The sequence below is a fragment of the Sinocyclocheilus anshuiensis genome, unplaced genomic scaffold, assembly GCF_001515605.1.
Source record: "Sinocyclocheilus anshuiensis isolate Anshui unplaced genomic scaffold, SAMN03320099.WGS_v1.1 scaffold164, whole genome shotgun sequence".
NCBI lineage: Eukaryota > Metazoa > Chordata > Actinopteri > Cypriniformes > Cyprinidae > Sinocyclocheilus > Sinocyclocheilus anshuiensis.
In genome coordinates, this window is record NW_015557128.1 from 32,430 (window position 1) to 48,455 (window position 16,026).

The following is a 16,026-nucleotide window of genomic DNA, read 5'->3' on the forward strand; positions in this document are numbered from 1 at the left end:
TAAAATGTATGTTTTTTTGTTCTTTTTGTAGCTTGAAAGACTATAAAAGGTCATTGTAAATAGTTTGTACATTTTTCTAAACTCACATTTTACATTTTTGTTCCACAGAAAACATAACAGCACACAAGTTTGGAACAACATGAGGGTGAGTAAATAATTCTTTTTGTGAAGTATTCCTTTAAATGCTCTTTTTACTTTATAATCTTCTGTTGCCTAAAAGGACAGCAGAGAGCAATTAATCTGCTCTTCTGGTCATCTGTGAAGTAGTTGAGCTCCTCTGACAGATTTTTAAACAGACTTGTCAAACCTGAGCCAGTGAACCGCATATGATGGTTTGAACAAACCATTACTATCAAAACCACTTAAACAGGTATTGAAAAACTGATTAAACACAAAAAAACAATGTTCTTTCTTACAACACAACAGCAGAATTAGCATGTGAAGTTGTCTACATAAACAAGCTTACAGTTTCTAATATACAAATATTATTTTATATTTGATACATATATAAATGTTTCTATTTCTGTGTATACATTCATATTATACAAAAGTACCTTTTAATTTTTTCCCCCAGCTTTTTTCCCTAACTTACACTTGGTTTGCATATGATTTGTAAACATGCCATTATCAAATATCAAATAAATATTCTAAAAATAAATAAAATTTTCACATTTAGCAAATGAAAAATGTTTTCAAATTGGATGTAAATAATGTAACAACGCAATGCCGAAATACATATAATGGTACAGAGCGTTTGAGCGTTTTAACCCATGACTTCCCAGAGTCCCTGTAGTGTGAATCCATCTTTTAATTTCTCCATAGCCAGACCCAGCTCTTCAGAGAACACCTGCTCACGATCATGTTGTTTAAGGAGAGAAAAAATGATGTAATTTAAATGGAAATTTTGTCCAGACAAATAGACAGACATATAGACAGATAGATAGCTAGATGATAGCTAGATACATACAACAAATTATAGACAGACGCTAGATAGATAGATAGATAGATAGATAGATAGATAGATAGAATTTACCTTATTTCCATCTGCAAAATAAGCCTTGAGGTGAAAAAGAGAAGAAATTGCACATCAGTGATTGTACATCTCCTGTCAGTCTTAAATAAGAGAGCATTCCTGATGTCAGAATCATCAGAGCTCTGTGTAAACGTTTTTGACACCAGGCAACAAAAGTCTGTGTTGATGGGGCATTGTGAGTTGAGGCTTAAAGGGGTCATATGATGCTTTTTTAAAGATCATTATTTTGTGTATTTGGTGTAACAGAATATGTTGACATGCTTTAATGTTCAAAAAACACATTATTTTTCAAGATATGTGGGGGCGTGTTAGAACGAGCCGCTTTAGAGGGGTGTGGCAGAGTCTTAACTTTGATAAAGAATATTTCTTTGGTTTTGAGACTTTAGTCTTTGCAACTTCAGGGATCATATCTATTCACGAACAGCTTGTAACACTCCAAAGAGAAAGGAAAACCTGAAATCGCATCATATGACCCCTTTAAGCGATCAGCTATTTTCAGTGTGTGAGACGCACACACACACACAAACACAGAGCACTACGTGGTGAAAGAGTGTCATTATCTCTGAGAGTAGCATATGAGATCAAACTCACGGTAAAAGCGTCTGTGTGCTCATCTGGCTCAATCGCCACGTCATCAGGCGGCTGTTCTACGGTCAGCTCCTCCAGAGGCTGAGGCTGAGACAGAAAGCGTATTTATTTTTCCATGTTATTTACCAGATTTTTTATTTCAATCTACAGAAAAGTGGAGCCATTCTAGCCATGTTTAATACAGATGTACGGTTTTCAAAATTATTGTACTTTTCATTATACATCAAAAATCTTCATTACTACCTTTTCTTCCATCTCATATTCCACACCAAAAATGGGGTTTGCTGAGTACACTTTGTGTAAGGAGTTGATTTCCTTCACTGCATCTTGTAACTTGTCCATTGGATCGATCTTGAATCCCAGCACATAACCTCCTGTCTAGGAGAGAGGAAACAGCACAAAATGTCGCTACATTCACTCCAGGGAATTTACTGCCACATAGACAACCGTTCAAAGGTTTGGGTCAGTAAGATCTTGTAATGTTTTTGAAAGAAGTAAAAAAGCAATATTGTGAAATGTTAATACAATTTAAAATAACTGTTTCCTATTTGAATATATTTTGAGTTGTAATTTATTCCTGTGATGCAAAGTTGAATTTTCAATTTTCACATGATCCTTCAGAAATCATTCTAATATGCTGATTTGCTGATCAAAAAACATTTATTATTATTATTAATATTGAAAACAGTTTTTACTGCTTAATATTTTTGTGGAAAGCGTGATACATTTTTATAAGGATTCTTTAATGAATAAAAAGTTAACAAGAACAGCATTTATTTAAAAATGTAAATCTTTTGTAACATTATAAATGTCCTTACTGTCACTTTTGGTCAATATAATGTAAATAATTTATTTAAAAAAAAATTGATTCAAAGTGTACACATTTCTATCCTTTTATTCTTTATCACATGAAAAAATGATTGTGACGAGTGGGGCGTCACAATCACCACTCGTCACAATGATAATAATGTTAAGAAAAATTAACGCTTTTAATGAGATGTTAGGGTCATTATAGGTCACATAATACAACATGTTTTTCTGATGATCTTGATGGTCCAAACTTACCTGTTGAGAGCTCTCGATCACAAGAGCAAGTCCAAATTTAGAGTCTCTAATCCTTATTGAGCACTTCAAACAAAATAATAAGAAAAAGAAAGCACAGTTTTAATAATTACAACTCATTACTGATGGCTTAGTGTTTTGAAGCAAAAGAAGCACCCACAATTTGCAGATAGGGAATGCTGACGTTGAAGCTCTCGTTCATGTTGGCATGCCACACTATCCTCACGTTTATAATGAAAAATGTTCCAAGATTACCCTGAAACACAAGGCCATGCTTTTCTCAGTTAAATTCCTATTAAATAATCAATAATGATACTGTAAATCCACTAAAAATACCTGATCGCTTGACAGGTTTCAGACTCCATTAATTTTGTCATAAACCTGCTCCTGTGTCAGAAGCCTCAGCTGTTTATTCTGAATAAGAGCTCCTCTTAGCTTTAGATCCCGATACATTCTGGAAGTCTCATAAGCTCTGAAAGAAACACAAATAATTAGTTTGGTAACTATTTTTATATACCCTATTGTATCTAATATTTTACATGCCTTAATATTTCTTATTGTTTGTGTCAGCTGAATGAATACAATTAAATAAATATATTTTATTGACATTCCAATAATTTCAGCATAATATTTTGTTCTATTTTTTTGTTTTTACTTTATCTTATGCAACATTTTTTATAAGCTTTCCTATAATAATATTTCCTCTGAGTAATTTATTTCATTAAAAGGTTACCATCTCTTTTCAGGAACTTTTATTATTGACTTTGTATGTTACCATCCCCAAAAAGTACATAATTCAACCAATCATTTAACTCAGAGGCTTTCTGTTTTGTCAGATTATGTGGTATTTCTTTATGTCCCTCTTTAAATTTAATAATTACATTTTTTAAAGTATTAAAAATTTGTTCAAAGTGCTGTTAAAATACTTTTAACTGTATAAACAATAAAAAATGTGTGGAATTTATTATTCTGCAATTCACAAAATATATTTCACAGAATATTGTATATATTGAACTACAGATCTAAATAATGTAGATTGAGGGTGCTTTCACACTAGCACTTTTGGTGCGCACCCGGGTTCGATTGACGTCAGAGTTCGGTTCGTTTGGATGATGTGAATGCTGACTTCCGAACTCGGGTGCGCACCCACGAACCGTACCCGAGTCCGCTTAAAAAGGGCGGTCTGGGGTACAGTTCATGTGAACTCCAGTACGGTTCGTTGCTGATGTGAACGCAATCGTACCAAATCGCGGAAGTGAACTGCTATTAATGACGTATTATTTGATAAAAATGTGTTTGTATGTGTGTTTCACTCACTTTCCTGACAAGCGTGACTGTCGCGCTGCAAACAGAGAGCTGCATATCTAATTTCTGTTCACCTTCAGCGTTCTTTAGAGCATTTGCAGTACATTCGTAAGGCAGACGTAAGTGCCGTTATGTACTGAAGATTATTCTGATATTGACTAAATATGATTTTAGATTTACTGTCTGATAAATGACTAAATTAAATAAATATATATATATATATTAGTTTGTTGATTTAGTCAAAATTTCAACTCAAATTTTGAGGGAAAAAAAAGAACAAAAATTGCTTGAACTATCAATAAAGTGGTCTAATCGTGTCATTATGTATAGCATAAGTACCTGTGAACGGCAATGACAGATGTAAACAGTCTTGGACTTCCTGGGACCACATTGGTGAATATGAACTCAAATCTAGTGTCATTAGATTTGGTTAATATGTAAAGTGCTTCAGTCTGACCTCTCAGTTTCTGGAAAAAAAAAAGAGGGAATTTGACATCATCTACATGAGCTATTAAAAAGGATTTGATGAAAACATGAAGCAAAATGATTCACTGAATTTACTGTCCTTGTGGTGATATTAATAATGCAGTTGTATCCCACAGCTGTTAATAAATAAAAATAAAATAAAAAGGTAAATAAAAGACAAGATGTCAGATAATGATTCATCAGTAGGCACGTTTCCATTACCCTTCAAATTGCGCAAAATGAAATTGCGAATTGAAAATACGCCTAATGGAAATGCGTCAATTTCGCAAAAACGCCAATATATCGCAAAAAAGTTATTACGTTCGCATGAGGTGGTTTTTCAGGCAATGCGAAAAAGGAATAATTCGCAAAACTGCAATGGAAACTTCTGTAAAGATACACGCATACGCCTCCTTTGAATAAATATAGCAAAAATCCGATAAAATCCCACCAAAATCCGTTGCCATGACTTATCGCGAGAGGCAAAAGGTTACGTTTTAGTCGCATAACATAGGTTAATGGAAACGCCGTAATTTCGCAATACATTTTTATCGACATTTATAAAATATCGCCAAAGTTTTGTGCAGATCTGTAATGGAAACGCGCCTAGTGACTATCAACTTATGTTAAAGTTTACACTACACGGAAGCTACAGATTACTTTTTATTATATGTTTTTAAGTTTTAAATATGGATATTTTTCTTACAAAAACGCACTGATTCGCTTCACAAGGCCTTTATTAACCCCCCATTTATTAACCCCCCGGAGCCGTGTGGGAAACTTTTTTATGATGGATGGATGCACTTTATTGGACTTCTTTTGGACTATTGAAAAATAACACCCATTCACTGCCATTATAAAGCTTGGAAGAGCCAGGACATTTTTTAATATAACTCCGATTGGATTCGTCTGAAAGAAGAAAGTCATATACACCTAGGATGGCTTGAGGGTGAGTAAATCATGGGGTAATTTTCATTTTTGGGTGAACTATCCCTTTAAACAGCCCTCTGATGCATGAATGATTACATCACAAATGAAAAATATTTCCTTTTTACTTAAAAACAAGAAAATAATCAAAATGATGTTTTATGAAAGAGCTACATCTGTCCAGTACAATATAAGATGGCATTTAGATCTTTCCACTGTAGTAGACACCAGCATAAAGTTAATTATATTACATTTTTGAGATTATTATTGAATATTTCTCAAATACTCACACAAGTTGACTCTTGGCAGTGCCAATGAATGCCAAATTATCCTCAAATTGGTCACCAGGAGTCTTCCTATATAAAGACAAAAAAAGATGTCACAATTATGACAACTTAATATACATAAAGGTAACCACAGGTAACAAGGCGGAAATAATTAATTTAATCACCTCTATCACCATTATTTCCCTTCGTGTCCTCGATTGAATCCAGGCAGTCGATGAGCGCTTCACCTGGTCTGGTTTTCATCTGCCTTAAATGAAACATAAAATCAGTTGCTTCAGTCTAAGAGGAGAATAAAACACTAAATGGTTCATTTAAAAAAAAACAAAAAAAACAGGCACACATAAAAAGATAACTATATATTATCTTTCTTCAAAATGTAAACCGTTACCATGATTTTGATAAGTAAACTAATCATTGAGAAGCGGATATTTATATAAAGCATTTTTTTCCCCCTTGGAAGCACCTTGTAGTTTTAGCAAAACACGTGTAATCAAAATAAAGTGTAATAATATGCCTTATATGTATTATGTTTATTTTTATATGGATTTATATTTTAGAATTAGATATATGTAATATTCAGTGTTATTTTAATATTACTTCGACACAATTATAGTTTTTATTCCGAGCTTTCATGTTTATATTTTCAGTTTTAATTTAAATTTGTGTTGTAGTTTTTGCTTGTTCATCTAGCCTAATAGTTATATGTTTCAGCTTTTAATATTTTAATTAACACACGTTTTTACTAGTTTTGTTATAATTTAGTTAACAATAATACTCCTATTATTAGTTTATAAACAATAAACCTTACTTATTCGAGAGAATGTTTAAATTCTCTAAAGATCACCTTATTATTTGAATTCATAGACTGACTCGAATGTAAATATAGTCAGCTTTTTGCTCTGGGTTTCTAGTGCTCGAGCCTCGAGTAGGGTTGCCAACCGTTCCGTATAATACGGAATCGTCCCGTATTTAAGGCATCAAAGAAGCGTTCCGTATGAAAGCTATACGGAACGCAGTTTGTCCCGTATTTAAGGCATATGCCGTATGAACACCTAGACCATACGAACAAACTCTAAATTAAGAATTAATCATTCTTTTTTGACAAGTGTTTGATTTGTGAACATAGAGCCGTTCCAGGGAGGCTTTAAGACCAATCGGAATCCTCTGCTGCTTCACAGCGAGCGGGACTCGCGCTAACGGAGTTGGGGTTTTTAAGACCGCGTTTCGACTTCAGCAAATCAGTTTGAGCGAATGCAAACAACGTGATTCCAACATCCAGCCACGCAAGAAAATGTGCATTTTTGGAAGACGTGATGAATAAGGAAAGTCGTATTTCTCTAATGTATACACCTAGATAAAACAATTTACATTTAAGTAACTTCCAGCGTATTCTTAACCTTGAATATCATTCTTAAAACACAAAATAGTATAAGGTTATTGCACATATTTGTATTGCACAATGGGAGAACATTTAACTGTTCTTGAGGTAGATTGACTATATATATATATATATATATATATACATACACTGCCATTCAAAAGTTTGGGATCAGTAAGATTTTTAATATTTTTTATAGAGGCTCTTATGCTCATCAAGCCTGCATTTATTTGATGAAAAATACAGAAAAAAAACTGTAATTTTGTGAAATGATCCTTCACAAATCATTCTAATATGTTGATTTATAACCAATGTTGGAAACAGTTGTGTTGCTTAATTTTTTTGGGGACCTGTGATATTTTTTTCAGGATTCTTTGATAAAAAGTTAAAAAGAACAATATTTATTCAAATATTTTTTTGTTAAATATAGCCTACACAACTATTCCAAAAAAAAAAAAAGGTTTGGGGTCAGTACATTTCTTCTTTTCTTCTTCTTTTTTTTCTTTTTGTTTAAAGAAACTTTTAGAATACTTTTATTCAGCAAGGATGTGTTAAATGGATAAAAAGTGATATTGTTAGAAAAGATTTTGAATAAATTCTGTTCTTTTTAATTTTTTAGTTTATTTATGGAACACAGGTTCCCAAAAAATATGAAGCAGCACAACAGTTTCAACACTGATAATAAATCAGAATAAGAATGATTTATAAAAGGATCATGTGACACTGAGGACTGGAGTAATGATGCTGAAAATTCAGTGCTGCGTCACAGAAATAAATTATATTTTAAGATAGGAAACCAATATTAGAAATTGCAATAATATTTAACAATATTACAGTTTTTTTCTGTATTTTTGATCAAATAAATACAACATTGATGAGCATAAGAGACTCCATTTAAAAAAACATTACAAATCTAAAAGATATACCTCTGTGTGTGTATCCCTTATTCTGTCCCTTATCCCTTATATAAGAAATGCGTATTTAGATGTAGAAAAGGGTATAAATTATAGTTATATTTTCTCATTCAATAACAAGCACAAATTTAGACATCATTATTAACCAAACATTTTATTCAAAAAAATCCACAAAAGAACACATTCAAAAATATCATTTGTATAAAACAGTCTACAATAATTTTTTTTTATTTTAAAATACAATTTTTTATAAAAATTATTTTAATGTCTACAATTCAATAACGACTTATTTCAGACTAATGTTAGGACAGGGCTGGTTCATAAAAAATTGCAAACCTTGTTTTCAGTACAAAATTCAGGAATGCAAAACTATTTTATCTGAATAACATTATAAAGACACATGAAAAAAATATATATACAAAATGTTTTCCTTTTTGAAAATCATCATTGAATTTACATTATTGTGACTTAGTGACTTAACTACTTGATTTGTTTGTTTATTTGCTTTATTCCCTACAAAATGATAATATCCCCATAAAATCCCTAAAACATAATTTATGGTATTTCTGCAACCTACTAAATATGTCTGTGGCTTTGCTCAAGTCATAAATTGTATATAAATGTTAAATAAAACAAAACATATATACAATCAATTCCCAGTGAAGGTTGTTAGTAATATTTCTGCACGTCACAACTGTCACATGCAGAGCAGTGCACAGATTCTCAGAGGATACTGAGAAATATAAGAAATGTGTGTTTGAAGCTTCATAACAACACCTGTGTTTCAGGTACTTGCTTGTACAAAATCTTCTGACTTATTTGGAGCTCTGCATAAACATTTTCTCCAGATCCTGAGCATAATGTTAGGGAACAGTTTTATAATATTATAGAAAGAAGTGACCACTGTCCACTTCACCAGCATAAAGTTCATTATCACTATTCAGTGTAGATCTTCATCCCGTTTAGCCTGCTATGAAAACAAAGGCAGAAAAAGTCAGTAAAAGATGCCAGAAAGATGCTAAGCCAGTCACATTTGAAAGGAAAGTTCAGTATGTGTGATATAATGTTCTCAAGAATGTATAGATACGTAGTTCAGCTTTTATTTACTCATTTTAATTTTTATATATTATTAGATTAAGACTAATTTATAGATGTTTAAATAGCGTCTCTGATTTAAGTTCATTCGGAAAAATACAGTTAAAATTGCTAAAATGTATTAACTTTAGGGAATCTGTTCAAATTGTCTGTTTCAATGAACCGATTCAGAACAACCCCAACATAACAAATTTTTCATTTATTACATTTTTTTATATGTATGTATATATTACTATGTATTGTTATGTTGGTGTATGCACATAAACATAGTTAAATATATAAATACAAAAAACATGTGTTGATTATTTTAACTAGATACCCTTTTTTAAATAACCTTTGCTGTATTTTAATTCTTGCATTAAACATTTTCAAAATACTTGGTAACAATGTCTGTTCTAAAACATATTATATTTATTATCATTTTATTATTTTACATAATAAATTATAATTTTATTATATTTTTCAGCCTATTGATAATATTCTGTATTGTCAGCATTAATGTTTTATGATTGTATACAATTATATTTAAAAAACTATTTTATTATTTATTATTTTATATTATAAAAAGATTTGTTTTGTCACATATATATTTTATTATTCTCTATTTTATACTATAGAACATTAATTTGTAATATTTAATCATTTGTAATATATGATATTTTCTGCCTATTGACAATATTCAATATGGTCAATATTTATATTGTATAACAACAGTTGTATGAAAAGAATACCTTTTATCACTACAGGACGAGGCTTTACATTCACTGAAGTAGAATGTGTGGACACTGATGAAGATGATGATACTGATGATGAAGAGGATGATGATGATGATGAAGAGGTTCCTGGCTGTACAGGTTGGACAGTCTTATTGACAACAGCAACAGTGCTGCCACCTTGAGGTTGTGTCTTTATGTCTAGATCCTCACCTTCATAGTCATTCTCCACCTGCACAACAGCAACAACACAGAATCAGACAGTGGCCTGGTTCAAATCAGTCTGCATTAGTCTAGCATGCAAAAGAAATGGACAGTTAGTTAGTTGTGGTAGTTGACCTGTGCTTTGAGAGGGCCAGGGTTGATGGGAAGAGGTATGCCGTGTCCTCTGCCTCTCGTGTGACTCTGCGATCTGTCCTGTGAAATCTCCTGAAATCTGTTCCCATAAACATTATTCCTGTATGAGGAAACATCCTCTTGGCCGTTGCTGTAGCCGTATCCGTTGTTTCTGTTCAAGCCGTTGGTAATCCGGTTGAAGAAAAGGGCCCCGTTCTCATCCTCACAGAACTGGCTAACCAGTTTAGACTCCAGAGCTGCAGAAGGAGACCAAACACAGAGCAAGATGCAATTAGTTTGCCGTTAGGATTTTGCTGGTGATACAAAATGAAGCAACATTGAGAATATTGCAGTTATTTTCATTTAAAAATTTGGCAAAGGAGTACATCATTAGATTAAGACTAATTTATAGATGTTTAAATAGCGTCTCTGATTTAAGTTCATTCGGAAAAATACAGTTAAAATTGCTAAAATGTATTAACTTTAGGGAATCTGTTCAAATTGTCTGTTTCAATGAACCGATTCAGAACAACCCCAACATAACAAATTTTTCATTTATTACATTTTTTTATATGTATGTATATATTACTATGTATTGTTATGTTGGTGTATGCACATAAACATAGTTAAATATATAAATACAAAAAACATGTGTTGATTATTTTAACTAGATACCCTTTTTTAAATAACCTTTGCTGTATTTTAATTCTTGCATTAAACATTTTCATAATAATTGGAGACAATGGCTGTTATAAAAACATATATTTAATATAATTTTATTATATTTTTCAGCCTATTGGTAAAATTCAATATTATCAATATTTATGTTTTAAGTTTGTATAAAAATATTATATTATATAGCAAATAAATTAAGCGTTTTGCGTTAGTTCTGGCAGGTCACGTGAGTCAAGCTTGCATCGGCTGATTCTCAGCTGATCACATCTACCTATTATTTCTTTTATATAAAAAAATATTATTTAATAGTGACAATATTCAATATTGTTAATATATTTTACATATCTATATGTATGAAATATATTTTATATTTAATACATTTGACTATTTTATATCAAATATTAGATTTTATTCTATTTTTCAACCTGTTGACAGTATTCAATGTCAGTATTTGTTTTATGACAACTACTGTATGAAAATACATTTTACACAAACTACACACACACACACACACATATATACTGTGCACATATACAGTGGGTACGGAAAGTATTCAGACCCCCTTCTACTTTCCGTACCCACTGTATATATATATATACACACACACATTTTTTTTAAATATTGCCCAGACCTAGATGCCAAAATAAATAAATAAATACAACAACAACAACAAAAACTGTGTATATACTTAAATTTTCTTCCATGCTCACCTGGCAGTGTGTTGTAGTCATCAATGAGGAACATATGTTCACTGTCAGGGTCAGAAGCGATGAGGTTGAGCTCCCTCAGGAACTCGGCCTGCGTTGGGTCAGAAGTGTTCACGATTCCCAGCGCATACATCTCAATATTGGCCACTTGAGCCTCACGTACTGCCATATCCAGCTTAACGGGTTCTCTTTTATCCGTCTGTCCATCTGTAATAACGATGGCAACTTTTCTGACCCCGTTCCTGGCACTGTAAAAGGCCTCTTGTGTGGCTTTGCGGATGGCGGTGCCAGTATAGGTGCCCTCTCCCATGTAAGGCATGTTCCTGATCGCCTTCTTGGCATCCTGCTTGGTCATATACCTGGCCAGGTTGAACTCCAGATGGATGTCCAAGCTGTAAAGAACCAGACCAATTCTCGTGGCATTACGGCCCACTGTGACGCGGTCCACTAAAGCTGTGACAAAGTCCTTGATGATCTCAAAGTTTTCCGGGCCCACGCTTTCAGAGCTGTCGATCACAAACACCAGCTCCATGGGCCTTTCCTTGCACTTAATACCACATCCTAGAAATATGTGAATCATATCATGACACACCTGTTATTTCATGATCAAGTCATTTGTTTTGTCATATTTAAAGAGTAAAACTCACCACAAATCTCCTTAATCAGCTTGATTATGTCTTCTCTCTGAAACAATAAAAAAATGACTGAATTTGCTAATATTTACAATGCATACGGTTGCATAGTTTTCCTAAAATGAACACATTAATCAGCTTGATTATGTCTTCTCTCTGAAAAATAATTAAACAATTACTGTATTTACAAATATTTACAATGCATATGATTGCATAGCTTTCTTAAAATTAACTCATTAATCAGCTTGATTGTCTTCTCTTCCAGAAAGCATTGAAAAGTGACTTGATTTACTAATATTTACACTGTATATGGTTGCATAATTTTCCTAAAATTAAATCATTAATATTTACAATGCATACATTTGCATAGTATTCCAAAAATTAACTCCTTAATCAGCTTGATTGTCTTCTCTCTGAAAAATCATAAAAAATGACTTAATTTGCTATTCACAATGCATATGGTTGCATAATGTATACAGTTGCATAGTTTTCCTAAAATTAACTCCTTAATCAGCCTGATTATGTCTTCTTGCTGAAAAATAATTAAACAATGACTGAATTTGCTAATATTTACAATGCAATGTTTTCCTAAAATGAACACATTAATCTGCTTGATCATGCCTTCTGTCTAAAAAAAAATCATTTAAAAAATGGCAGAATTTAGTAATATTTGCAATGCATATGGATGCACAGTTTGTCAAAAATTAACTCAAAATACAGTTGAAAAGATGCAAATGCATTTGATCTTACCGTGAGCCCTTGTTCGCCCTTGATTCCTGCTCTTCCCTAAAGGGAGAGATGAAAACAATCATTAAACAAGCTGATTTACAATGTGATTTAGTATTCACATTTCAATTCTGTCTGCTCTCACACAGAAGATGGTTTATAGTGAGTAAATTAATTTACAGCTAGTCCTGGATTCCCTGGGTCACCCATGTCACCTTTCATTCCTTTAAAGCCCCCCTCGCCCTGCAAACCACGATCACCCTACAGGACAGATGAATCAAAGGGCTCATATCATACATTTTAACTGATAATTTCATTTTTATTTCTGAAGTACATGCATAAGAGATTATTTTTCATCAAAAATAGTCATAATTCATTTTTTTATTATGTTTTCTGACCCATATTTACCCATTTATAACTACCCCATCCTCTGTAGATAGTATGATCTAAACCAAAGTCTCACCTTGGAGCCTGGAAGTCCCTCTCCCGATGGGCCCCTCGGCCCTGTCACTCCAGGAGCCCCCTGATCACCCTGATGGATTTAACAAACAAGTTTATTTTCTGACCAGGTCATCATGACTTGGACACAATGCTATTACGTCTAGAGCTGGGCAATATTTTGAATATTAATGATTATACTGCTAATATAAAATGACATATTTGTCATTTTCATATTTTGTGTCTTTTGTCATATTTTCTTTGTCAATATCACATTATTTTTCATCACCAAACTGGTGAAAAATATATAATTTTAGCTATATCACCCAGCCCTATAAAGCAGGTAGTAGATGGTTAACCTACTTTGGGTCCCTGAATACCTTCCCCTGGGGGTCCTTGTGGTCCTGGAGGACCTGATCTTCCCATGTTGCCCTGAAACAGCAAGACAGCAGAATTAATATGGGAGGAACAGACAGCTTGTCTTCCTCAATCCCCACAGCAACACAGACAGACTCCCTATGCATGCTGTTCAGAGCTCTTGTTCTGGACATGTGGGGCGTTCAGTATCAGTTTCATTACTGTAGTCAGAGAGATTCATGGGAGAGTTTATGTCAGATGACATGAATATGAATATCTTACCGGTGGTCCCTGCAGTCCTTCACCAGGTGGTCCTGGCAAACCAGGCAAACCCCTGAATCCAATGTCTCCCTGAAATGAAATTGAAGTTTTACCAAAAGCACCATTTAAAATTAATCCTACTATGCAGGACATTTTGATGTTCTCGTCATATATATGACTTAATATATGTGACTATGGACCACAAAACCAGTCTTAAGTCGCTGGGGTATATTTGTAGCAATAGCCAAAAATACATTGTATGGGTCAAAATTATTGATTTTTCTTTTATGCCAAAAATCATTAGGATATTAAGTAAAGATCATGTGGTCCAGGGTCACATATTTAACTTGAATATATTGAGTATTTCTGAAATAATTGCCACTTAGTCATTAGTCTGCTTTGTTGTATCACAATAACACACTTATGAGTGAATTTTAATACTTTACTAATAGTTTGTAAACTGTGAAACAATCCATTATGAGTGATACATTTACAGAAATCAGTTTGAAAAAATCAGCATTTCAAAGGATGGTTAAAAATATGAATAAATTAACTTCAGTCCTTCTCAAAGCAATGACTAACTTAGGCAATTTATTTCCATTCTGTTCATTTTCTTGTTATTGTGTAAATAATCAAGTCATATTTAATAAAGTTGAAGTGTCTGAACACATTTCTGAAAGCCACAATTGATCCTCATACATCATCATAAATACATGAAGTGTTAACTTCACCTTTGGTCCAGGAACACCAATGCCTTCAGGGCCGGGCTCACCCGATGGTCCTGGTAAACCAGGCAGACCCTGTGTAAAATAAACACACATGCTCAAATACCCAGCAACAAACCTGATTATGGGAAATATAAAATGACTTCAAATTTTAAGTGATGGGCATGCAGTGATGTTATATGGAAATAGGGATGTAAAAACTTGCTTACCACTGGACCAGGGAATCCTTCACCTTTAGGCCCAAATGGTCCGGGCGGTCCCGGGTTACCTCGATCACCCTAAATGTGATAAGGAAGGAATGCCACTTCATATACACCGGTCAGATGTTTGGAATAATTAAGATTTTTAAAAATGTTTTTGAAAGGAGTCTTTGCTCACCAAGGCTGCATTATTTTAAATCAAAAATACAGTAAAAACAGTAATATTGTGAAATGTTTTTACATTTTAAAGCACCAGCTCAGCATATTAGAATGATTTCTGAAGGATCATGTGACACTAAAGACTGGAGTAATGATGCTGACAATTCAGCTTTGATCACAGAAATAAATTAAATTTTAGAATATATTCAAATAGAAATCAGTTATTTAAATTGTAATAATATTTTACATTATTTTCTTTTATTTTTTTGATCAAATAAATGTAGCCTTGGTGAGTATAAGAGACTTGTTTCAAAAACATAAAAAATATGACAATTGTCTATATTAAAAAGTTTGCTCTTTTATGATTAGCATAATCAAAATCTTTCATTATAAATGCATTTCTTTCAAAAACATATTTAAAAAACTCTACATTTTTCCACACTTTTGACCAGTAAAAAAAAAAAGCTATATAGAGCTGTTTTATGATTAGCATAGTCAAAATTTCGTTATTTCAATAAATTTTTTTCACAATCATTACAAAACATTAAAAAGCTACATATTTAAAAATCTGAATTCTCCTATACTTTTGATTGGTTATATATATATATATATATATATATATATATATATATATATTGCTCGATCAAATTCTCTTATTCCTTTTACTCATTTTCTTAACTGTTCTTCAGGTTAAAAAGTTCCACCCACCTTTGGACCAGGCAGACCGTAACCAGTCTCTCCAATCGGTCCGGGAGGACCAGCGGGACCCACATCACCCTGAAGGCACGAGGAGATAAGGTCATACCATTACTTCTCTGTTTTATTGCTAAGTTGATGAATCTTGAAATAGAAACGTTCTGATTCATAGTGTTGGCAGTGGGCCATTAACACAACGACGGCCTGCCAGCCTGTAGGAGTGACACAGTTAAAGTAGCTTGGCTTTTGTTACCTTTGATCCTGCAAGAGCTCGTCCAGGTAATCCTGGCATGCCCAGCCTTCCTGGCGTACCTGGCTCTCCCTAAAAATCAACAGTGTAATGTTCC

General features: G+C 33.0%; 1 protein-coding gene across 1 annotated transcript in view; it reads right to left on the reverse strand.

Moving 5' to 3' along the window:
- Positions 1-763: 763 nt before the first annotated feature.
- The window catches only part of LOC107677896 (collagen alpha-1(XXVIII) chain-like), a 39,787-nt gene continuing 24,524 nt past the window's right edge, over positions 764-16,026 (reverse strand). The window contains exons 24-44 of the mRNA XM_016472963.1: positions 15,933-16,001; positions 15,692-15,760; positions 14,834-14,902; positions 14,631-14,699; positions 13,921-13,989; positions 13,645-13,713; positions 13,307-13,375; positions 13,024-13,104; positions 12,868-12,903; positions 12,133-12,169; positions 11,489-12,046; positions 10,107-10,360; positions 9,786-9,999; positions 5,726-5,736; positions 4,328-4,455; positions 3,065-3,155; positions 2,844-2,939; positions 2,687-2,749; positions 1,865-1,999; positions 1,625-1,708; positions 764-847 (exon numbers count right to left, since the gene is read on the reverse strand). Coding sequence (XP_016328449.1) covers positions 764-847; positions 1,625-1,708; positions 1,865-1,999; positions 2,687-2,749; positions 2,844-2,939; positions 3,065-3,155; positions 4,328-4,455; positions 5,726-5,736; positions 9,786-9,999; positions 10,107-10,360; positions 11,489-12,046; positions 12,133-12,169; positions 12,868-12,903; positions 13,024-13,104; positions 13,307-13,375; positions 13,645-13,713; positions 13,921-13,989; positions 14,631-14,699; positions 14,834-14,902; positions 15,692-15,760; positions 15,933-16,001 — 2,355 coding nt within the window. The remainder of the gene's footprint in view (positions 848-1,624; positions 1,709-1,864; positions 2,000-2,686; positions 2,750-2,843; positions 2,940-3,064; positions 3,156-4,327; positions 4,456-5,725; positions 5,737-9,785; positions 10,000-10,106; positions 10,361-11,488; positions 12,047-12,132; positions 12,170-12,867; positions 12,904-13,023; positions 13,105-13,306; positions 13,376-13,644; positions 13,714-13,920; positions 13,990-14,630; positions 14,700-14,833; positions 14,903-15,691; positions 15,761-15,932; positions 16,002-16,026) is intronic.